The 25,845-nt window shown below is 35.7% G+C and overlaps 2 protein-coding genes across 2 annotated transcripts; one reads left to right on the forward strand and one right to left on the reverse strand.

Moving 5' to 3' along the window:
* Window positions 1–1,122: 1,122 nt before the first annotated feature.
* Window positions 1,123–18,258, reverse strand: LOC130975357 (LOB domain-containing protein 18-like). The gene is made up of 2 exons (XM_057900165.1): window positions 17,896–18,258; window positions 1,123–1,551 (listed from the first exon to the last, which is right to left on the reverse strand). The coding sequence occupies exons 1-2, from the start codon at window positions 18,256–18,258 to the stop codon at window positions 1,123–1,125; spliced, it is 792 nt and encodes a 263-aa protein (XP_057756148.1).
* A 2,433-nt stretch (window positions 18,259–20,691) lies between these two features.
* On the forward strand, window positions 20,692–21,453 carry LOC130975358 (uncharacterized). The gene has a single exon (XM_057900166.1). It carries the CDS (start codon window positions 20,692–20,694, stop codon window positions 21,451–21,453), a length of 762 nt encoding a protein of 253 aa, XP_057756149.1.
* The last annotated feature ends 4,392 nt before the right edge of the window (window positions 21,454–25,845 follow it).

Raw genomic sequence — 25,845 nt, forward strand, 5'->3', positions numbered from 1 at the left:
TATTCTCATAGAATAAAATTGTACTAGATCAAATTATTAATAAATTTTGTATTTATTTCGAACACACTTGTTGAAAATTCTATCTCTGTGTTTCAACCAGAGTTCTCAAGATCAAATTATTAGTGTTTTTTTTTATTTTCGTTGTAGTCCCACATGTAATATTATAATACGTCTTAGATTTAAGTTTTATTTGGTTGGAAGAAAATAATTAAATAAAAAAGAAATAAAGAGAAAAAAATTAAGTGAATTTTTATTTTTCGATATATTTAGTTAATAAAAACATATTATAAAAGATAATTTTTTTATATTATAAAATATATTAAAAAATAGTATTAAAACAAAATAATATAACAAATTTTCTATCACTTTTTCATCTAACATAAAAGGAGATTAAAATACAGTTATTCCCACGATCTCTTTTATATTATTTGCCTTTTTTATAATTTTTTTGTCAAATCAAATACTAAAAATAATAATTTTTCTTATTTTTTCCTTTTTTTTCCTCCCTTCACTCTCTTTCTAAGTATTTATCAGTTTATGTTTATTAAATACTTTTGCTCTGTGTGTGCTGAATTTGTCATGAAAGTAGGTTTATTTCTTTTGCTTATTATGTATGAATAAATGGAATAATAATTTTTTCTTTGTTAATTTTGGGAGGCCATATTTTGTATCTAAAGTTGTATTCACGTGATAATGTAAATTTACATATTAGCATTGAAAAAAAAAAGTCAATAATCATTTTTATAAGATAAACAAATTATTTTTCGAGTAAATTAATAATATAATATTTGTTAATATTAAATTTTTATCTTCACTTAAAACAATTCAAAGCATTTTTATTTTAGTTTCCACTTAAAAGAAAATTAAAATTTTACCCCTTAAAAATATTTCAAATATGTATTAATAACTAATAAGTTCACTGTCTAGCTTTTTTACAGAAAAAACTAAAGAAGGAAGGGCTAAGGATAATGATATACTATCGATACAGTAAATATGGTTTTATTTTCTCAACGCAACATCCACCTAAAAAAACTCAAACATTCCTCCATAACTATCTATGATTAACGAGATGAAAATTAAAGATTAGTTGCTTAAAGTTCAAAGATGTAAATATGTTTTTGATCACTTAGAAGAACTAAGCGATGGAGCTGACGTCGATGCAGCATTGGAGCCAAAAGTCTGAGGTGGTGCTTGCGGAGGCACATGCCTATTGATGAGCTCACGTGCAACTGTTTGGAGATCAACACCACCACCCGCAGTTGGGCCTATTGGGTTGGCAACAGCCATGTATTGGCGTGGGTCCATCATGGCCCGTTGATACACAGCCCAAGAAGCTTGGGCCATTGCTAGATCAAAGTGGGAAGATGGATCAAAGGTGGCCGGCATTGATAAGGTGGCGGAGGCAACGCCCACAACCATTGGTAAGTCCGCAACTGAGAAAACAGTTGATGTCGGCATTCCTTGCGTTGGAGGAATTGGTGGCGGTTGGCGTATCTCCATTGTAGCAAGATGATTTTGTAAGAATGAGAGTTCGGCTTGTAAAGCCAACACCTACAAATAAAAAAAGATATCAGAAAATGTCACAAATGAAAAACATTACATTATTGACTAGGTGTTTAATGTTGTTTATATGAAAATTAGTCATGGGAGAAATAGTATGACTAATTAAGAACACAATTCTAAATTCTCTTTACTTTAAGCAAAATAAATAAATAAATAAAATTCCTAATAAACAAAAAATTCACCACGATTTTACTATTTTCTTATTATAATTATATAATCTTTTATTTATACTATTTATTTCTCTCAAAATTTATCTTGATAATACCTAAATAGCTACTTATTTTCGATTTATCCTATTATAAATTCCATCATGATCAATCAAATACTATTATGATAGGCTGTTTCTAACTTTTTATCATGTTTATTTTAAATTTGCATATACTACCCATAGACTCTGGTTGATTAGTATATACACTGAAACATAGACATTGAGATATAAATTAAAAAAAAAACATAAATACAAAATATATGTATACATATTTTATGTTTGGCAAAACAAATACATAAAACATACAAAATCTTAAAAAAATTATAATATCCTCATATTCTATTTTTACTATTATCACTCAAACTTTTCATCTACTACTACCTATTTTTCTCCCCCATCATTCATAACCAAAAATAAATCATCCAATCAAAAGATAAATAAATAATTAAACATCAACTCAAATTATTATTACCAACAAGATCTCTTTCAAAAATTAATTCAATAATTTTTATTTTTTAATTAAAAAAATAATGGAAACAGATAGAGATCTCTTTCCGTGCCACCTCACCCTTGTAAAATCCGGTCAAACTGTAATTAATTAAATAATAAAATAAATAGAAGAGAATATGGTTAGAAAATTTAGCAATCGGAATTTGATAATTTAAATATGATATATGGACTCAGTGAATTTTTCTGAGTCGGAAAATATAGTTTTCTGAATAAAAATGCGCACTGAAAATTTGACCGGCAATACTGGCTAAGATCTATCCGGTAGTGCAGCTGAATAAATTAATTATAAGTGAAAAAGGTTAGGAAATGAGAAATTATAATTTGGAAAGCTAGAAATATTTAAAATACGATTTAAAACTCTAATCTTAAAGATTTTGGCCCAAAGTTGGGCTAACAGACTAAAACAAGTGAGCCCAAGACCCAACATATATAAACATTAGTTATGAGCATTTCAGCTCATTTACCCTAGAGAATGAGAGAGGGGACAGATAGAGAGAAGAGAGAAAGAAAACCTAGCTTTCTAAACTTCAAATCACCATAACTTTCTCTCTGGAATCGATTGACGAGCTATTTGCTGCCACACATCGCTCTTCTCATTCTCTACACTTCTATCTAAGTTTTGTGGTGAGTATTCCACTATCCTCTACCCAGTTTTTATTTTTCTCTTTAAATTCAAATTTAATTTGGATTTTGAAAAAATCTTGTGATTTTGGTTGTTTAGGAGTGCTCTAGTATGAGTCATGGGTGATATACTGATATTCATCACAAACTTCAGTGGGCTAAGGTAAAAAAAAACCTCCAACCCTTGTGATTTATCATTTTTATGAACCCTAGGTTGATTGTAAGTTTGAAATTAGTTATGTTATAGTATTGGTTGATTTTGGTGTACAATTGGAAGATTGATATTGCTTGTGAGACCTTGGTGAGGCTTAGAGCTAAGAGTTGGTGGAGACTTCCAAGAAGAAGCTCAATTATTTTGGCTAAAAGAAGTACGGTTTAAGTTTCATTTAAATACCATGTGATGTGATGAGAATTCCTAGGCTAGATGCCCTTAGGATTAAGTTTGGATTGGTAAATGGTTGGTACTAATATGTATAATTGATATGTAATGTAAATTAATGATTGGGTTGAGAATTGTGTGAATTTGTATGTTTGGTATGTTGAGAATTTGATGAATTGGATAATGAATATTATTTTGTGGAATATGCATTTAAATTGTGAATTTGGGCTAGAGGCCAGAAAGAGCTAAGGAAGGTAAGTGATGTGTGTATTATGTGATGTCATATGAGATTGAATGGAATTGTGATTGTTGTTATTTGGCTACAATTGATTATATGAACTATGTGGTTATTGGTACTGAGGGAGGAATTGACGTCTTTTTTGATAATGCATGTGAGTTGTATATGATGATATGGATTTATATGTATTAGGTGATTGATGGAATTGGTATTGTTGGAACTTGAGATGTGGAATGAAAAATATGATATGGTATTTTGTTTGAAATTGAGTTATTTGATTGAGATTGGTCAAAATGGTGGATTGGTTGATTGTGAATTTAATGAGAATGTTAAAAATATGAGTTGAAGAGGCTTGAGGTTGATTTTGGTAAGTTTTGATTGGTTTTGAAAAGGTTTGAAATTGGTTATTGTTGAAAATTTAGTTTTTGTTGGTTTTTATGAAAGTTGTGATTTTGGTACTTTGGCAGAGCATAACTTGGTCTCCGGATCCCTGATTTGTATCAAACTTATTTAGAAATAAAATTGGATCTGAGATGTTTATGCCGTTCGAAGAACGGGTGGAAAATGATTTGAAACGAAAAAGTTATGCCCGTTGGAAGTTTGGGGTTTGAAAATGTAATCATGTAGCTTTTTAAACTTAGTAAATTTTTTCGTAAAACGTACTCCGACGCGCACGCATGGCCGACGCGCTCGCATCACTCATGATTTTTACTTTCTCACGCGTGTGCCTAGCCAACGCGTACGCATTGCTGTATTGATGCAGGTGCGTGGTATAAATTCCAGAGAGTTGTAATGGTAGCGTGCCGGTTTTGTGCGAGGAGCACAAAACGTATCCACACGTACGCGTAACTGACGCTCACGTGTCTCCCTACTTCTCTACTTCCCACGCGTGCGCATGCGTGACGCTTACGCATCACCCGCTTTTCTCCGTTTCCCACGCGTGCGCGTGAGCAATGCGCACGCGTTATCCCTTTTTCAGCAAAAAATTATTTTTGAGTTTTTAAAGCCGAATCTCAAACTTCTAAGCCTCTATTTTCATCCTTTAAGTCCTAAATTTTTATAGTATGCCTAGTAATGAGAAAAAGGTAGGACATGTGATAACTTGTTGATGAAGAAAGACTTGGAGTAATGAATTGTGATTGAGAAAGTGCAGAAATGATGGTTTGAAAATGAATGTGACGTGTGACCCTGGGTAGTAGGCAGCGTCGTTGTCCACTTGCTCCGAGTATGAAAAGGGGAAGGAGAATTATGATAAATGAGTTTAATTATGGAGTTTTGAATGAATGTATGTCTATGATACCAGGGTAGTAGCAAGAGTTGTGGTTTGTCCCGCTTGCTCTGGGTCATTGTTTGAAAATTGGTAATAATGAAGAGTGACTATGAATGAATGTGTATTTATGATACCTGGGTAGTAGCAAGGGTTGTAGTTCGTTCCGCTTGCTCCAGGTTAATGTTCGAGATTTGATAACAATGATGATTGATTTTAAACTGAATGAATGTATGTTTTAAGATCCTGGGCAGTAGCAAGGGTTGTGGTTCGTCCCACTTGCTCCAGGTTAGAGATTGTGATGCCTGGGTAGTAGCGGCAATAATGGTAATTCCACTCGCTCTATGTTGAGCTTTTAAACACCCTCCTGGGTAGTAGTCACAGTAGTGGTTGTTCCACTAGCTCTGTGTTAAGTGGGTAGTAGCAAAAGGGTTGTAGCTCAAGCTCACTTGCTCCGCATGGGTGTTTCTGTCTATGGTTAGCTACCAGGATGTGTCGGGTTGGCTATATAACCGACAGATGATATCATCAGCTATAGGGCAGGCATACATCATTTGCATATGTTTGAATTGTGGTTTGCCTATTTATTTTGGATTGCTATATCATATATGCTATGTTACCTGATTATGTGCTACTTATTCTACTTGTACCTTATTGTGTATTACTTGTCTGTATTGCTTGTGTTTGTATAACTGAGAGATCCCTCATGCTGGTGTCGATTGACACTGAGGACTGTTCTTGTTAAGATGCAGTAATGATATGATTAATTTAAATTGATGATTATTGAATGAGGTAATTTGAGTTCCCTGGGTAGACGCAGTGGAGTGATTTCACTGCTCTAGGTAGAAAATGAGATAATTTGAGCTTTCTGGGTGGATGCAGTGAAGTGATTTCACTTGCTCCAGGTGAGGATATGAAGTATTGATATAGAATTCCTGAGACAGAATAACTGGTGATGGTTTTGTTTATGATTCTGATTCTAATTCGTTGGAGAGTTAGAAAGCTGGGAAGCATGAGGAAGATGAATTAGATTTAGCATTCTCTTATGCAGTTGCCTATTTATGGATTAGCGAGAACATAGGATGAATATTTGGTGAAAGGATGTTTAGGATGCTTAGTGAGTTTTTATTACAATGCATTGTATTTATTTGGCACTTTTACCGTATTGGGAACCTATGGGTCAGGGATTCTCATTGACTTATTATCATTGACTTATGACTCGAGCATAAGGATTTGAATATTAGGGTGTTACAACCCTTCTTCTCCAAAGTCCTTCCCCAAATCTTCTGTACTCGAAATACACCTCCACCTCCACTGTGTCTCTGCCGTCCTTCGTCATTTGAAGTGGGAGATGCTTGTAGTACCCCACACTCAAATCTTTGAAATCATTGAGAAGAGAGGGTGGTTGAAGCACGATGGGCGAAGAGGAAGAGTGGGAGAAAGGCAGCGAGGGGCGATGAGAAGAGGAAAAGGCAGAAAGACGGCAGTGGGCGGTGGAGAGTGAAGCGGAGGACAAAGAGAGGGGGCACGACAGTGGTGGTGGCACTGATGGTTTCAGAGGGAACTATAAGAATCGGAATAACTGTTTTAATAAAATAATTTTATACTACTCAGAAAAGATTTGAAAATATAGAAATGATAATTTGAAAATAAAAAGGTAAATTTTAAATTCAATGGATTTTTTTGAGCGGAAAAATATATCTTTTGCGAAAAACTTTTATAAAAATACGTACTAGTACCGGCTCTAGTTTGTCCAGTACCACGTATTTTAAAAAACAAGATTTTGAAAAATTGAATTATTGTTTTAAAAGAACAAAAATAATTTATAATCGAAAATCGGGCGCTAATTTTAAAGATTTTGGCCCAAAATGGGACAAACAGACCAAAAACACTTAGCGGGTTGGACCGGGTCCAAGTCCAACATATAAATACCTTAACTAAGAGGCATTCAGACTCATTTTTAAGAAGAGAGAGAGAGAGAGAGAGAGAGAGAGAGAGAGAGAGAGAGAGAGAGAGAGAGAGAGAGAAGAGAGAGAGAGAGAGAGAGAGAGAGAGAGAGGGACGGTGAGAAGAGAGAAGAGAAGGGTTTGGGGTTTTACTATTCACCCAAACCTTGTTTTTATCATAACTTGAGCTACGGAGCTCCGATTGGCGAGTCGTTTGTGGCCACGCGAAGCTCTTGTAAAGCTCGTCATTTATAATGAAAAATTGTATGTAAGAACCCCAAACTCAACCTCCAGTTTCCAGCCCTAATAATTATGCATTTTTAGGTTTGGTTTTTGAGTAAGTTTTGTGATTTTGTTTGTTTAGGGGTGATCTAGCATTGGAATATTGTTAGATTTTATCCCTGATATTATTGAGTAAGGTAAGGTTTCAATAAATCCTTGTGTTTAGTTGTTTTTGTAAACCCTAGGTTTGATGGGATATGTTGTATGATGTTAGATTGAGTTTTGGAGTTTGTTGGAGTAATGCTTGCTGGTTTTTGAGCTTGGTGGCTTTGCTTGGTATTTTGAGTTGCATGGGAATCGGCCAAGGTATGGTTTCGGTTTTCTTTATGTAATATGTAATGTTTCGTAAACCTTAGGCTAGTTGACCTTGAGATAACTTTAAATGATGTGATTATATAATTAGTTGTATATAAATGTTATGCTTGATGATGGTTCGGATGGATGTTGAATGAGTTGAAATGTGATGACATATATGTTGTTAGATGATGATTATTGATGAGTCATGTTGGTAAATGCTGAGTTGTGAAGTATATGGTTGAAGAGATTTTTGAGGAATGGGAATGCTTATGATGAATTTGAGAAGTTGGAAACCGGTGATGGTTATGATGAGTTGAGAACTTAGAAAGGAATGATAAAATCATTGGATTATATGGGAGTGTGCAGGGCCTATATCCCTAGCGTGGCAGTTTTTCTATTGCAAGAGTGTGCCCAACACTATATCTTGGGAATGATTTCTGATGAGACAGTTGTTGTTGTTTCCTTCCTTGCTGCATGAGTGTGCAGAGCCTATATCTTTGGCGTAGCAAACTCCCTACTACATGAGTGTGTGGGGCGGCCTATATCTCCGGCGTGGCAGATTTTTTTGCTGCATGATTGTGCAGAGCCTATATCTCTGGGTGTGGCAGGAATGCTACATCCGGGACGATGTGTCGGATTGGCATTTATGGACTGACAAGTGATATCACGAGCCAATAGGAAAGGCATTCATCATATACATCTTATACCTGTGTGTGTGCTTTGCTTAATTTCTGTTATGCCTAAATGAATCACATGTTACTTGCTAATTGTTCTATTTGTTGTACATGTACTCTACTTGTGCTTTACTTGTCTGTATTACTTATGTTTCTCTACTGGGATTTAGGAGACTTGGTAGTAGGTGGAGATGGGATCGCATGGAAGTTAGGCTGGCACAGGCTGTGGGACAGCGGTGCTATGTTAGTTAGAAATCCCTTAAGATAGAATACCTTTTTATGGTTTGAGTTATTTATTTATTCTAAGCTTGAATATCTGTATCGGTGTGAAGTTCTAGGATTGCGTTTGGCGTCCCAAAACCTTACATCTTATATATCGGGAACTGTTACCATACTAAGAACCTCTGGTTTTCATACCATATGTTGTTGTTATTTTTCAGATGCAGGTCGTAACCCACCTCGGTAGGTTGCGAGATGGTGACGGAGCGGAGGATCTTATGATCTATTATGGTATTTTGATTATTTTGTTGTAGTACTTTCTCTCACCTTTTTATTTTAGACTTTATGGCCTTAGAGGCTTAATTTGAGAGATAAGTTGTATAAGCTGTTTTAAACTTTAAAACTCTATTGTATTCAGTTAAACTTCAAAACTCTTTTTGATATTTCACACTTATATATATGTCTTGTTTAAATTAAGTACTACCTTGTGTATCCTGGAGCTATCTACAAGGTTTTATATATATTATGTCTTGTTCTATCTGTGCCTACGCATTTTAGTTATCCTGTATGAACGCTTTTCGCATATTGTAATTCCGCTTTATGCGACTTTGAGCTGTTATTCCTTCATCAAGATTCTAGTTATATAAATTCTTGAATATATATTATATATTATAAGCTTTAGAACTGTCGTGACACTTTGCTATCCTTTTCTTTACGGCTAGAGGTAAGGCTTAGGGTAACGGAGTGTTACAGGAATAGTGATAGAGGCAAAGATAGTGGCGGAGGAAAGATGGAGGATGGAGGAAGGAATGATGAGCCACAGAAAATAGAATGAGGAGTTGGAGAGAGGTGGAAGATGCTAGTAGGAGGGAGATAAGTTTAAGAGAATGAGAGTATAAAATTTTGGAAATTCGAAAATTAAATAAGTGTAAAGTATAAAATATTAGTGTCTCATAAATTATGTCTCAGTGACTCAACTATTTGGATGGAAACAAGTTTTGTGTCTTTGTCTCTATTTGTGTCTTTCTATGTCTATCTAAAAATTGTGTCTCATTGAACCAAACAGAGGACATGTGTCACCGTGTCCATGTCTCAGAGAGACAAATACAACAGCCAAATTATCTCTTATGATGATGGGTTTTTCTGTTTTTCCTAACACTAGTGATAAGTCAATTTAATACCCTCTTTGAAGAACAACTTTGTTCTACACAAAGATCCACAAATAAAACCACCTTGAGATAACATAGTCATTTCTTTTGGAGGTATAGTACATGGCTCTGTTTCAGAATCAAAGATGTCGATTGGAACAAGAAGAGATACATAACTACACCAATAAAGTAAAGTAGTGAAATGTAAAGAACAATTAGGTAAGTAGAGGCATGGGCTGGTAGGCAAACAATTATTTGAAGCAACTATTCTCCTAAGAGTTAAGTCTCGAAGTGGTCCTCGAAATTATATTCGAGCCTTAAAGTGTCCCTGAAGTTAATAGTTACATATATTCATCCCTTGAGTTGCATTCCATGACCCAGAATACAGGAATTTATATTTTACTTGTAGTTTTAATAATGTTGTTGAAGATATTAAACCTGATATATATCCTTTTTATTTATAAATAGATAATCCTCTCTTAGATGAATTGATTACTTTAGATTCTACCTTTATTCTTGTCAATACATTTATCTACTGTTGTTAAAATTATTATTATCTTAATTTGCATATCCTATCTAATGGCTAGTAATATTTGTTTTTTTCTAATAATTTGAAATCATTTATTCCTCATTCAATCATTGATTCATCACAAATTCTGATTGACTTATTATCAAAGTTCTTAATATGTTACTATTACTGTTATATGAAACTAAAAATATTATTGATATTTGACTTGGTTTACTTTTTTGGCAGATAGATTACTGTGTATTTTATTTTCAAGCTATGAAAGTTGAAAATATGTTGAAAATTAAGGAGGATTTTGATTATAAAATCTTGTCTCAAAAGCTTGAGGTACAGTTGGATAAGCTTATTGCAGAAAATGAAAGGCAAGGAAAAGCTTTTGATGATGAATTTGAAAAAGAGGTTGAAATGTCAGATAGGGTATATGGAATTGGTAAAGGAGTTGGAGTAGAAATTACTGTTAAATCAAGAAAGACATGCTCCATTTTTTGTGGTTCTCCGAGCATCGCTTCCATTAAAGCGTAAGTTGTTTGATCTCCCAGCTGCGTTATTCCTACTAGCCATTTGAATATGTAGAATAGAAGGTCTGCAAAACAGCTACGAAGAAAAGAGAACAATAGGTCTGAAGAAAGAGAAGTCAATTTGGGGATTAGGAATTTTAAAATTGGTTTAGGAACCAAAATGTCATAAAAAAGGTTTCATATTCTATCGAATAATTTGGATTTTATTTCAAGCCACTACCACCTGTCCACTACATGTTTGGCCAAGGTTCCTAGGTTTCTAATGTCGAAACATACCACAAAGAACTACTATCATTTCTCTAAAGCATTGGTCATATTATATTGTAAACGTAACGTTCATTGAGAAGGTTGTGTGAAACCGAAGGTAGGTACCTCCCCACCAACTGGGGCAGTATTTCCGCCACCCAGTTAACAACTTGAACTACCTTTTTTGGATTGCGTGACAATGCGGTACTGCTGGATGCTTCTGATCAATAGAACAGGAAGATGAGTCAGCCAAAAAGAAAGAACACCAAAAGTAACGACCACTAAGATACGATAATGATTCGATCTTTTGATCACCCATTTTTGGAAAACCATTTTTGGAAGCTTCTGTTTTACACACATAAAATTGGATTGCCTGAATCATGAGTCGACCCTCTTGTGATACATATCCATTCCATATTTTATGAAATCACTTAGATAGAAGCATGTTGGATGATAGAACGATGACTGAGTGCTATACATATGGATTTTTCTCAAGCAAGTAGAAACCTACTTCGAGTAAGTTCTCTCAGACTTCTCCTTGTCAGTCAAGCAAGTGAATACCTATCTTTAACAGTCGAAGTACCATAACCATTCCCTATCGGTGTCAATCCTCTCTCGTAGGCTTGAAAAAATATTATTTTTTTACACCATAACTAAATCAGATTTGTTTCCTATCCATTCTAGATCCAGATTTGGCAAAAAATAAACATTAAGTACACAATAAAAATATATTACATTCACAAAAATATAGAATAGAACTAAAAGAATGCAAAATAGAACATTTTTATTGTTCTCAAAGATTCTTCTTTCTTTTCCTTCCAAAGAGATGTGAACATCTCAAATACTTGATTAACTAAAAAGATTGAAATTTTGCATAAGAAGAAAGATTGGAAGAAGGAAAGAGAAAAGAAAAAGAAAAAGATTGACAGAGAAGATGAGATGGAGGAGGAAACAACCAAGACTCGACAATCTACAGGAAGCGACGATTCACAGGCGGCTACGCTGCTGGAAGCAGCGATGAACAGTGCGATGCAGAACAACATTGACGATAAGAGTAATGTGGTTGACTTGAGAAGGAGAAACAGGAAAATGCTGACAAATATGAGGTTGAGGAGATGACAAAATGAGGCTGATGAGTGGAGGCTTTAATTATGTAAGAGTGGAATTGAGAGTGGGTGAATATGTGATTATAGAGACTGAGAGTAAGGGAGGGGCGGTTGCAAGGGTGATGTTGTGAGGCAGATAATAAAATCTATGGGTTTTTAATTGTATATATATATGGTGTCGTCTCTAATGGCTTGGGAAAAGCCATGGCTTTGGTGGTTATGAGTGATGAACTTGTAATAACATAACACGTGGCGGTTTGACTTTCACGAAAAAAATTGAAAAAATAGATGTGGATAATCAACTTTTTCTTGTCTTTTTTGTGTTCGGCTTTGGGCTAAAAACTAGTCCTGAGTGAAACAGATCAGGTTTCGACCCAAATCGAGAGAGCTTACCCAATTCCAACCCATTTCTTCTACTGAACCACCATGGATCTACTCCACCTTCTTTGTGGGCCTTTCCTCTACATTTGCTATAAGAAGGTATCCACCCATTCCATCCCGCCACCGTTGATGCGCCTGGATCCGACCTAGTTCGCCTCAGCAGAAGATGTTGCTACATGTGTCTATGCTGCTTGTTGCTACCACTTGATCTCTGGTATGCACTAGAGTTTTATGGCTCTGTTGGTGGTTTGGACCGCCACTGCGCTGACGAGGTCCTCAAGCTTCCTCTCTGCCACCCTCGAGAATGATTTGCAGTGCTTGGTATTCTCTTCAAATGAAAAGCTTCGCTATCTCTATCATTCATATGCCTCAAGTGCTTGATGTCCTTGAAGAAGGGAGATGATACCGCTAGAGTGATTAAGCCCACAAAATTTGACACCGAAACCACATGGCCTTCCTCCATCGCGCGTTGATTTTCTCTAACAATGTCCATTGCACATTTCACCCATTTTTGGTGGTTGCCGGCCACGCCCTCAATATCTAACAGGCTATTCCACTAAATGACATCCATATCCCTTGGCTAATCACTTATTTACACCACTAGCCTTACGAAACTAACCAAGATTTACCGAAATTAGAAAATTAATACAAGACTTGAGGACAATATACCACACTCCAACTGTCAATTTCTCATTGGTTGGTCAACCTATAGCCACCACTAGCCATCGAAACCACGACCACCAGAGACGCATATATATATATTGGAGATATTATAGTAATTTTATACTAATGGGTATTAAACAAATATCCACGGGGAGGATGCTTATTCTCCTACCTTCACGACTCCGTTTATTAATCAGATATTCGTCCTTTGTTTCTATGAGTAGAAAATACTCTCCAAATCCATCTCTCAACAGGTAAATCCACGCAGATACCCACTTCATCGAGAGAAATTATTATTGTTAACCAATACTCATAAGTAGCATAAGCAAGTTTAACAACATTCATTATAGAAAAAGCTCCTATCATAGCAATCAATATGCAAGAATGGTTATTGTTCATACCTTGGGTCGAGTTGTACGACTCGGGCTGACCGAAGACACAAGTGACCGACCTCTTCAGGTTGGGTCGCCACCGACCTTTTCTAAAAAGAGTTCGGCCAAATCACCATAGAGGCCCAAGTAGGCCCAAACAAAGGAACCAACCCATTCTAAAGGCGGCAAAGCCAAGAAAGATAAGGTAGTTCCCCTAAAAGATAAGATGACTTCACCCAAATGATAAGATAGGATAACTAACTTATCTCCAGGAGGATCATTCCATACTATTATAAATACACTGGAGCACCCAGGAATAACTCATACTCTGATTCTACACAAAATCCTACCTAAAGCACGTACTAACTTAAGCATCGGAGTCTCTTGCAGGTACCATCCCCCTCCAATGACGAAGGATCAGCGGTACCACCAAGTGCAACAAGTCGGACACGGCAGGTCCGGCCGTAACAGTAGATCTCGTCCGAGATCGATCTTCAGTTTCAGGTAACCCTCGGAACAGTTATATAAACCAAGATCTTTATACAAGAAAGACACTTTGATAATTGATTGTAATATGATTATAGATGAAAATTCAGGTATAGTTAGAATTGATAGCTGAGAGTTGTTAGATGATAATTTAGTCAAACCTGTTAAATTATTTAACGAATTTTAATTATCAACTTTATATGAAATTAACTGTACCTAAGTTTTCACCTAATTATATTGTAGAAGAAAAAAAATGAAACTATGAATTTGAATTTTGTATAGTAATAACTTTTTGATACTCACTAATATTATATTCTTAGAAACTTTTTTCCCTTTACATCTTTTATTATTCTCTCTTCATGATTCATTATTAGAGAGTTTCACTTAATTAAGGTCTCGTTATGGGATATGTCTATGTGTCAAACTTGCAATAAGTTTTACCTTTAATTTGATAAATATTTTACTTTTCGTAAGAGGTTGATTAAAGTTGATTTTAAAAAATAATTTTTTTAAATATTAGTATTTATATTTAGTAAATTAAAAATAACTTTCAATAAATATATACAAACAACAATAATATATTTAGAAAAATGATTTAAAAATTTAAAATAATTATAATAGACATAAATAAAAAATTTGATTGCAAATAAAATTTTACATCAATAATTTAATTAAGAGTAAATCTAAATATTTATTAATATATAAAATTTTATTAACTTTTTAGTTGTAATAAACACAAGTTAATTTTAAAAAAATATTTTTTAAATATCTTCAAACAAAATATTATGTACACATAAAAAATTAATTACTAAATTAATATTAGATATTTGTATATAAATACATATATTATTTAATTTATTTTTAATATTATTTTATATTTTAATATGTATTTTATACCGATAACTAATTTAATAACTGATTTTTTATATACACACTTAGAACATCCCAACTTTTCAAAATCATAAAAAAAATGTGTTAATTTATAGAATAATAAATTTGAATTATATAACTTTATTCAAAAGAAAATTATTATAAAAAAGACATACATGCTATGAATCATCATTTTCTAAAGTTTAAAAGTTTAAACGGATAATTTATAACATGAATAGTCTTATATATTTAGTGCGCTCCTTTTATGTAAGAGCTTTTCACATGGATGATTTTGTATCTTTTAAAACCCAACTCAATTTTTGTGGGAAAGAAATTTTAATCTACAGTTAAGCCATCTCATGCAACTCGAGTATGGACAACATTAATTCATGCCATATTTATATGTGTAATATACAATCCATACTGATGTTCATTCAGAAATTGCATAATACATATCTAAAATTTACCAATAACAATTTTTATATCGCATTAATTAATTAATTAATAATAATAATAATAATTTGATCTCTATTTTTTTAAATATTAGATATTCAATTATAAATAAAAATAAAAAGTAATTAATCTTTAATATTCTTTTTTAAAAAAAAAAGTATATATCCAAATAGTAAGAAATTTTAGATTGGAGAATTTTGTCTCAAAAAAATGGTAAGTTAGTCAGATTTAGGGGCGGAGCTTAGTTAAAACAATGGGGCCATAGTTCTCCTAAATTTTTTATAAAAAAAATTAGTAGTACTTAAAAAAAAAATAAAAAGTAATTCAATTGGCTCAAATACTTTATTATGACTTAAAGCATTCAGGTTCACTTGCAGCTTCTCTATTCGCATTTCGCATCTCTTTATTCAACAAGCAGCTCTCTTGATTGATAGATTGATTCGTCTCATATTAACTCTTCCAGTTTGACAGCAAGCAATCATTTTCAGCAATGAAAATAATAAAAAAGAGATTGAGAAAGAAATTGCTGAAAAGTTTAGTTCTGATTCAATTATTGAAGATTTCAAATCACTAAAGATTTGAAGAGTACAATTATAAACTATTTTATTTTTTTATTTGTAGAATTATTTATTTATTGTCTTATTAATAACAAACTTAAAGAATAATTATATTTATAAATTTTATTTTAATATAAATAATATTATTATTAAATTTTAATGTTAAATTTTTGTCTCTTCTAAAATTTTGTTTCAAGTTCTACTACTGACTCAGATCTATTATTTTCAATTGGATAAATAAATTTTTGAAAGTGTGACAAAAAGATTTATATGTCTTATTTTTGTAAAATTTAAGAATCTCAACGTAATAAAATTTTTTTGGGATAAAAATATCGAACGCAAAAATTTTTGGAGATTTATTTATGTATATACTCTTAAAAGAATTAGTTTTATATTTTTCTAGAAAATAGAAATTGATTAATTAATTTAAAGTATCACCCTAACTGTATTCAAAAGAAAAATTGTCTTAGAAATGCAACAAGTTTTTAACTCACTAGGTGGATCTTATTGATTAAGTGAGACTAAAGTTACGTTTGCATATTTGATAATAAAGTTAGAGTTACACGTTGATTTCATAGTTTTGTTCCAAAGAAAATGAGTGTGATTAAGAGCCATGAAAGGTAATTAATATTCATTTTTATTTTTATGTTCATTTTAAGAGAAAAAAGATCAGAATACATATATTTTGATCCTTTAAAAAAAATAAAAAACAAAAGAAATTAAAGACAGTGACTATAATGTTATTTAATTAAGCTCTAAAAACTAACCGATCACATATTTCCCTAAAACCAGCAAAAACCAAGAACTAAATTCATATTACATCCAACCACTCATCATTTGATCATTTTTTTTTTCTGAATTTGTTGTTAACCGATCTAATAATTTAATTAAGAGTTGTGGCTTAATTTTATTGAAATATGTAAAAACTCACTAATAATATTTAAGATGCGGTTAATTTATATTTATATTTTTTATTTTTATTTTTATTTTTAATGTTTTTATTTTTTAAATTTTATAAAAAAATAAAAATAAAAAACAAATTAAAATATTATTTTTTAACGGTTTTTTTTATACGGTTATTTTTATTTTTTAAATTTTTAACGGTTGTTAACCGGTGCACACAAAGCACTTCTGATGATAAGGTATTGTGTCGAAGGAATACTAATGCAGAGTAGAGAGATCTTTTTATTTACAGATTAGAATTAGGTGAAGATTTATATAAATGATCTTCTTGTGGAATTAATAATTAAGAATTATTAGATGATAATTTATTTAAATTTATTAAATTATTTAATAATTTTTAAATATTAATTTGTAAGTGAGTTTTCATCTTAGAATTAAAACATAAATTAAACTTCGTTTATTAGAGGCTTTCCTAAACAAATTACTATTCATCAACATATACAAAATTAAAAGTAGTAGATTCAATTTCAGTCTCTCCTTTCGTGCTTTCACTTAATTTGTGAAAAAATGGCACGAAAACCATCCAAAAGCGGTGTGAACATCTGAAAATGGGGGTTGTTAATCCATTCTCATTTATTTGCTAACAAACAAATTAAAATGAAAGAAGTTACAAGACTACTATAAATTTGGTTTTGTTTTCGTATTCTTGAAATTTAATGTATATTCAGAAAACTCTTGGTAATTAACAAGCAAGTATTCTAAATTTGAAATCTTGAATAAAAAATATAAATTAATTATAATTTTTTTTAAATTGTTCATGCGTTAAATGTATTATAAAAGTTAATGGATAGTTTGTATTTGTATTTTTTATTTTTAGAAATTTATTTCCTTATTGTAACTCATCATGTCCTTAAAATACTTTTAATTATACTAAAATGAATCGAAATATATAGCATTAAAAATAATTTTTTTATACACTCAATATATTACCTTGTAAATTAAATATAACCATTTTTAATTTGTGTTTTCTATCATAATTATATATTTTGTACGTTAAAAATTTATGTATTTCCGAGTCAAGGGGAAAAAATACATAAAAAGATGAGATTACTAAAACCTAATATTTATTTAATTAGCTTATTGTAGAATTAAGATAGCCAAAGGAAGCAAACAATGAATATTATGGATATATATATGCATGAACTACGAAGAACATAACCTCAGATGGATCACATAATCAACTTAATTTATGTTATATGATGAGTAATCTCAATTAAAAATTTTAAAAATGTTTAATAACAAAAAAAAAATTTAACCAAAATCAGTCATAAACCTATTTTATTTAGCATTCATTAATTGTTGTAGCATATAATGAATGCTAAATAAAGTAAGATAAGTAATCATCTTAATTTATGTTATATGACCGGTAATCTTCTCAATTGCAAATTTGAAATAAATAGTACCTGTTGTTGAAGGGTAAAGATTTGACCAACACATCCATAAACAGGATCTCTCATTCGTGCTTGTGCTTCATAACAAATAGTAATAACAGCATCAAGCCTCTTATGAACTGGAATTTTCGAAAGAAGCTTACCAACGTTGCTAGCCCCAAAAACCTTGTGCACCGACGCAAAGTAGGTTGCACCTTGATCTGGATCAAAGTACGGCGCAAAGACGCATCCCGGAGCACATTTCCTCCTCAGAAACTTGCAAGCGCCGCAAGGACCGCCACTGCCACTACCCCTACCTTTGGTACCACTCCCACTAGCGCCACTGCTGCTACCGCCGCCGCCGCCGCCGCCGCCGCGGCTTGTGCTTGCACTCATGTCTAATGGGTAAACGTCCTCACTACTACTCTTTTCTTTTGATGACTATATATATATATAGATACCTCTATGGGAAAAGCTAGGGTTTTAATGCAAGCATAATAATATTTGATAAGGAAAGAGAAGAAGAGAAGAGGGGTATTAATATGTATGAAAATGGGGCTGGTGGGGCTAGAAAATTTATGAGTGGGGGTTTAAATGGAAAAAAAAAATGAAGGTGGTTTTATAGCCACGCGAGGGAGAAAAGCCTTAATCTCCAAAGTTGGTCATTTGCGTGAAGGAAAACATGAGTTACATGGCCACCTTACAAACATTTGTATTATGAAAAATATAGGTAAATAATTAATAATTAATAATTTTATATTTTTTAAAAATTAAAATTTAAATAATCATTAATTAATGATAATTAATAAATATGAAGTGAAGTTTAAAAATACTTGTTAGTTTGTTATTGATTAGATTTTTGTTGATTATCTAACGGAATAATTGTTAATTTGTTATATTATATATATACAAAAATAAATAACATATAGATTATACATAATAAATAATTTATAATATATAATCTATTATATATCTTCTTATTTATTATATATAGTATATTCTATGATGATTATAATTATAATAATTACAACAGTTATGAAACTTTGACAATATTTAAAAAGTATATATTAGCTAAAATTAATAGCATACTTCAATAAAAAATTAATATTATATTTTTTTTACTATTTGATAATATTTTTTAATTTAAAATACAAAATGTGATAAAATTAAATTAAAAAATGTTGTTAAAAAGGTAAAAAAATTTACCTTAATTTTATAGTTATATTTTATAAATTGTTCATATCCTGTCCCAACACTAAGGCTCACGACCAAATAAGACAAAAAGGCCCAATCCATAGATTAGCCTCCCCACGCAACTGACCTCCATCCAAGAGGTTGGATTCTACAAAAACTCCACTAAAAGGAAGTCGGGAGTCACATTAGCTGGCAGATAACACTTATTCAAATGAGTAACTGCCCATAAAATCTCTCAACCTACTTCCAGGAGTCAAATCTCAACCTCCCTAAGATAAATGGACGGTTATCCTCCTTAAAAGGTGGAACCATTCTAATGGTGGTTATGGGTTCACCCCTATAAGTACATTGACAACCCTCAGGTATCTCTAAATTCCCATACTCTCTCAACCTGATTAGACCCTTGCTGACTTAGGCATTGGAGTGTCTTTGCAGGTACCACCTCCATTCTCTCACACACGCAAGTCGGGCGAAGGCCTCAAACGCGAGACCAAGCCTAAAGACCTTCTTCCCCAAATGATTGGGCCAACCTCGCGAGTCCAGTCCATCAATCTCCGGTTACCCAACGTAATATTGGCGCCATTGCCGGGGACCTGAGAGATCATCAGTCTATGGCAGACAACTCACCCGAAGATGGCCACGCCACGACCGATTCAGAACAAGAAAACCTGAACATAGCAAACAATGAGGCGGACATGATTTTCCACCAGGAAGCGAATGACCAACAAAAAGAGGGTACCTCTGGGATAAAAAACCCAAACGTAAATTTCTCTGAAGGGCGTGAATCAGGAAAGGAAGGACCGCCCCATACAACTGAACTAATGGGATTGGTCCACGGCTACAGGAACGTCTGGAGCAGCTAGAACAGGAATTACAACGACAACGAGAGGCAGAAAAGAACCTAAGGGAAGAAATAGAGTGACGAAAAGAGTTAGAAGAAAAACTCTTGAAGCTAGAATCTTCCCTTAAATACCGAAACTCTCGCAGTGATCGAGAAGATTCACCTTTAGGGGAGGACGATCCGTTTAGTGAGGACATAATGAGGGCAAAAGTTCCCAGGAACTTCAAGAGTCCTGACATGGACCTCTATGATGGGACCACGGATCCAAAGCATCATCTGAGCAACTTCAAGAGTCGGATGTACCTGCCGACGCTTCTGATGCCACTCGCTGCAAAGCCTTTCCGACCACCTTGATGAAAGCAGCGATGAAGTGGTTCAATAGCCTCCCTCCAAGGTCGGTTACAAGCTTCGACGACCTCTCACAGAAATTTTTGATGCGGTTCTCCATCCAGAAAGAAAAGGTAAAGCACGCACCAAGCCCCCTGGGCGTGAAACAGGAGGTCGAAGAGCCTTTGAGAAACTACATGAAAAGGTTCAACAAAGCGTGCTTGGAAATTCAAGACTTGCCCACAGAGGCAGTAATCTTGCGCCTAGTAAATAGACTCAGGGAAGGTTCTTTCTCCCAGTCCATATAAAAAAGGCTACCTACCTCCCCGAACGATGTACAGGAAAGAGCTGAAAAGTATATTAACATGGAGGAAAATGCTAGACTATGAGAGCCGAATTGGTGGCCGGGACACCCTCACCTGTCGAAAGAAAAAGAGAGAGAATCCAAGAAGAAAGAGGAGATTGGCATGGAAAAGCCAAGGAGATATCTCTCTTACACTCCTCTGAAAGTTTCCTTAGTCAATGTGTATAGGGAAATTTGCCACACTGAAAGGCTTCCACCCCCTAGGCCCATCAAGAACAAAAAGGGGGAAAGTCGTAGCGACTACTGCGAATACCACAAGATGTACAACCATCCTACAAACGACTGTTATGACCTCAAAAACGTGATAGAAAAGCTAGCCAGAGAAGGTCGGCTCGACAGATATCTCGTAGAGAGGTCAGACAATCATGGAAAAAAGAAGCGAGAGGATAGTGATCGAAGATACCGACCACCACAGACCCCAGAGAGACATGTACACATGATCTCAGGAGGGTTCGGAGGAGGAGGGCTCACCATGTCATCTCGTAAGAGACATCTAAAGCGGGTCTATCAAGTCGGGAACAAGACTCCTGATCTCCCAACCATCTCGTTCACCAAAGAGGATGGGCAAGGGATCATGCCTGGGCACGACGACCCGGTGGTGATAACCATGATTTTGGCGAATGCCAATCTCCACAGAACCTTAGTGGACCAAGGGAGTTCAGCTGACATCCTCTTCAAGCTTGCATTCGACAAGTTAGGGTTGGATGAAAGGGAGCTAAAAGCTTACCCAGACACCCTGTATGGACTAGGAGACATGCTAATAAAGCCACTAGGATACATCCCCCTCCACACGACCTTTGGAAAGGGGAAAAATTCCAAAACTCTGAGCATCGACTTTATCGTCATTGATGTCGGGTCAGCGTAAAATGCCTTGATTGGCAGGACTACGCTAAATCAGCTTGGAGCAGTGGTGTCAACCCCTCACCTTTGCATGAAATTTCCAACACCTAAGGGAATAGCGACGTACGGAAAGACCAGAAATTGGCAAGAAAATGTTACAACGAAAGCTTGAACCTCCGAGAAAAGAGCAAGGAAGTTCACACCGTAGAGCTCGGGGGGATAAGAGCTAAGGAAGAGCTGCGGCCACAACCGAGGGGAAAAACTGAAGAGGTTCAAATCGGAAAAGAGGAAGGAAAAAATACCAACATAGGAGCCAGTCTAGACGGAGATTTAAAACAAAGGCTGATAAAGCTCCTACGAGATAATTCTGACCTCTTCGCTTGGAAAGCTTCCGACATGCCAGGGATAGACCCCCAACTCATGTCCCACAAGCTTTCAGTACACCCCGGATCATGACCAGTACAGCAGCACAAGCGTAAGCTCGGACCAGAACGAGTTCAAGTGGTAGAGGAGCAAGTACAAGCCCTCTTGGAGGCCGACTTCATCCGAGAGGTCAAGTATCCGGCATGCTAGCAAATGTAGTGCTAGTCAAAAAGCAAAACGGCAAGTGGAGGATGTGCGTCAACTACACCGACCTGAACAAGGCATGCCCCAAAGACCCATATCCACTTCCCAGTATTGACACCCTAGTAGATGCAAGCTCAGGGTATCAGTACTTGTTGTTCATGGACGATTACTCGGGATACAACTAAATTCTGATGTATAAGCCGGACGAGGAAAAACCTCATTCATCACACCTAGAGCAAACTACTGCTATGTGGTAATGCCTTTTGGATTAAAAAATGCTGGGGCCACATATCAAAGGTTGATGAATAAAGTGTTCGCTCCCCACCTCAGGAACTTAATGGAGGTCTACGTAGATGACATACTGGTGAAAACCAAGGAGGAGACCGACCTCTTGACAGATCTCTCACAAGTTTTCAACACCGTAAGGGTACATGGGATGAGACTAAATCCCACAAAATGTACCTTCGCAGTGGAGGCGGGAAAGTTTCTAGGATTCATGCTAACACAAAGGGGGATCGAAGCAAACCCTGACAAGTGCAAAGCTATTCTAGAAATGAAAAGCCCGACTTGTCTAAGGGAGGTCCAACAATTGAATGGCCGACTCGCTGCCCTTTCCAGATTCCTGGCGGGATCGGCACTAAGATCCCTCCCATTATTCTCTCTACTAAGAAAAGGATGCAAATTCAAATGGACTCCAGAATGCGAAGAAGCATTCCAGGAGTTCAAAAGGTTTTTGAGCCAGCCTCCAATCCTGACCCGACCCATAGTCGGGGAAGAGCTCGTCCTGTATCTGTCAATGGTAGATAAAGCTGTAGCATCAGCTCTAATACGGGAAGATGAGGTCGGCCAGCATCCTGTGTATTTCACCAGAAAAGTTTTACAAGGCCCTAAACTAAAGTATCAAAAACTCGAAAAGTTTGCATACTCCTTAGTAGTAGCCTCACGCTGATTACGGCCGTATTTCCAAGCACACACGATAAAAGTGTGAATGAACCAACTCATGAAGCAGATCCTTCAGAAGACGGACATTGCGGGCAGGATGGTTCAATGGGCAATAGAGCTCTCCGAATTCGACCTGAAATACAAAACCCGGACGGCAATAAAAGCCCAATGCCTTACCGACTTCCTAGCAGAGTACGCCGGAAATCAAGAGAAAAAACCCACTACATGGAAATTATATGTAGATGGGTCCTCCAACAAGGTTGGAAGTGGTGCAGGCATAATACTGGTCAGTGAAAGGGGAACGCAAATAGAAGTCTTCCTCAAATTCGAGTTCCCAGCTTCCAATAATCAGGCAGAATGTGAAGCCTTGATTGCAGGGTTAAAGCTAGCAGAAGAAGTTGGTGCAACCAAAGTGATGGTATTCAGCGATTCTCAGGTGGTGACTTCCCAAATAAATAGAGAGTATCAGGCCAAAGATCCCAACATGAAAAGGTACTTGGACAAAACCTTGGAGCATCTTAGGTGCTTTGAGGAGACCGAGGTGAAGCATATAACTCGGGACCTCAACAGCAGGGCAGACGCCCTCTCCAAGCTTGCAAGTACCAAACCAGGAGGGAACAATAGAAGCCTAATCCAAGAAACTCTCCCTGAACCCTCTGTGGTCAAAATGGAGGTTGTTTAAGATGTCCTTGAAGTCGCCGGGTTAGACCTCGGATGGATGAAGCCCTTGGTTGAATTCCTGAAATTCGACATCCTCCCCAAAGAGGAAAAAGAGGCCAAAAAGATCTGGAGGGAAGCACAAAACTACACACTGTTGAAAAATATCCTCTATAAAAGAGGAATATCAACACCGCTACTAAAGTGCGTCCCGACCTCAAGGACAACCGAGGTGCTAGAAGAGGTACACAATGAAATCTACGGGAACCATCTTGGGGCTAGGTTGTTAGCCAGAAAGGTAATCCGAGCAGGATTCTACTGGCCGATCTTACAAAAAGATTCCACAGAATTTGTGAAAAAATGCCAACCATGCCAAATGCATGCAAACTTCCATGTAGCTCCCCCCAAGGAGCTCATTAGTATAACTTCCCCATGGCCTTTCGCAAAATGGGGGTTAGAGTTGCTAGGACCATTCCCCCAAGCACTGGGTCAAGTAAAGTATCTAATAGTGGGAGTGGATTATTTCGCAAAGTGGATAGAAGCAGAACCATTGCCACCATCACCGCTCAGAGAAGTCAAAAGTTCCTCTACAAGAACATTATCACCAGATATGGAGTACACCGACTCAACCTTCAAAAACCTGGTTGCCAGCATGGAAATCAAATATCAGTTCACATCGGTAGAACATCCACAAGCAAATGGACAAGCCGAGGCAGCAAACAAAGTCATACTGGTAGTGTTGAAGAAAAGGTTGCAGGACGCAAAGGGAGCCTGGGCCGAGGAGCTCCCACAAGTACTGTGGGCTTTTCGGACCACACCTCAGTCTGCCACAGGGGAAACACCCTTCCGACTTGCTTACGGTGTAGAAGCCATGATACCAGTCAAAATCAACGAGCAAAGTCCAAGGGTAAGCTTCTACGACGAGGTCAGAAATATACAGGGGCACAAAGAAGAACTTGAGCTACTCCCCGAAGTCCGGGAACGAGCCCATATTAGGGAAGCAGCATTGAAACAAAGGATGACAAACAGATATAACAAAAAGGTCATTCGAAGAAGTTTCGCCCCGGATGATTTGGTTTTGATCAGAAACGACATAGGAGTCAACAAGTCTGGGGAAGAAAAGCTTACCGCCAATTGGAAAAGACCATACAAAATTAAAGAGGTCTTAGGAAAAGGCTATTATAAAGTGACCGACCTAAATGGCACCGAGCTACCTAGGTCGTGGCATGCTTGTAATATGAAAAGGTACTATAGTTAAAAGTGAACTCCATTCCCTGATGTACTCTTTTCCCAACTTCATGGTTTTTTCCCAAAGAAAGGGTTTTTCTTAAAGGAGAGTTTTTAACGAGGCATCAAAGTGGGGACTAAGGGGCAACAAAATTGTCTAAACCCTTAGCAACAAAAAAGGTACCTTTACAAATAAAATAAGATCTTTTTTTCAATATCTCTTTGCAAATTCCTTTCAATATTTTCGCTATCTCCACGAAACGCACCGACTTAAGCTCGACAAAACGTGAAAATCCCATGAACCGACCTAGATGGTCGTCAGGATAAAACGATGAGGTACAAGTTGGTGTAAAGAGGTTATAAAAGCTGATCATGTAATAACTCAGAGGCCAGCGGACCTATGAGTCGGAAAACCCGAGAAGAAACGAAATGCGTCGCAAGAATAACTTAAGTTATGAAGACTCAATAAAAAATAATTGAGTACACGAAATATCAAAAAGAGATAAGAAAATCCATCGAAAAACCAAAGGCGGAAACTGTCCCCAAGTCTTAAGAAAAACTTAGACAAAGGACAGTCGGCCAAGGTAAAAGTTTTCAAAAAAACAAAGGGTTTTTTCAACGAGAAGAAAAATATCAAAACAAGGTTTTGAAAAACCTAAAGAAAAAGCATGCAGGTCAACATAAATATAGCCTAAAACTCTTATCCAAAAAAGGGTATTTTTAATTTTGTTTACGGCCACAAAGGGCCAGAAAATGTTAGAAAACAACCACCACAATAAAAATTGTTTAAAAAACGAGGGACCCACAGGTCGGGCCCCCATATAGCCATCACAAATTAATTGGAAGAAGGAAGGTCACCACCATCAAGAGGAAGATCATCACCAAAGCCAGGAGGAGGAGCAATCGGAGCGCCATCAGGACTAGGGGAGGAAGTCAGAGCAGCACCAGCAAAGGACGAGGCAGAAGGATTGGAACCCTTCTCGAAAGCCTTCGAGGAACTCGGGACATCTCCTGGTCGGGGAGG

Source organism: Arachis stenosperma, chromosome 4, assembly GCF_014773155.1.
Source record: "Arachis stenosperma cultivar V10309 chromosome 4, arast.V10309.gnm1.PFL2, whole genome shotgun sequence".
NCBI classification, from domain to species: domain Eukaryota; kingdom Viridiplantae; phylum Streptophyta; class Magnoliopsida; order Fabales; family Fabaceae; genus Arachis; species Arachis stenosperma.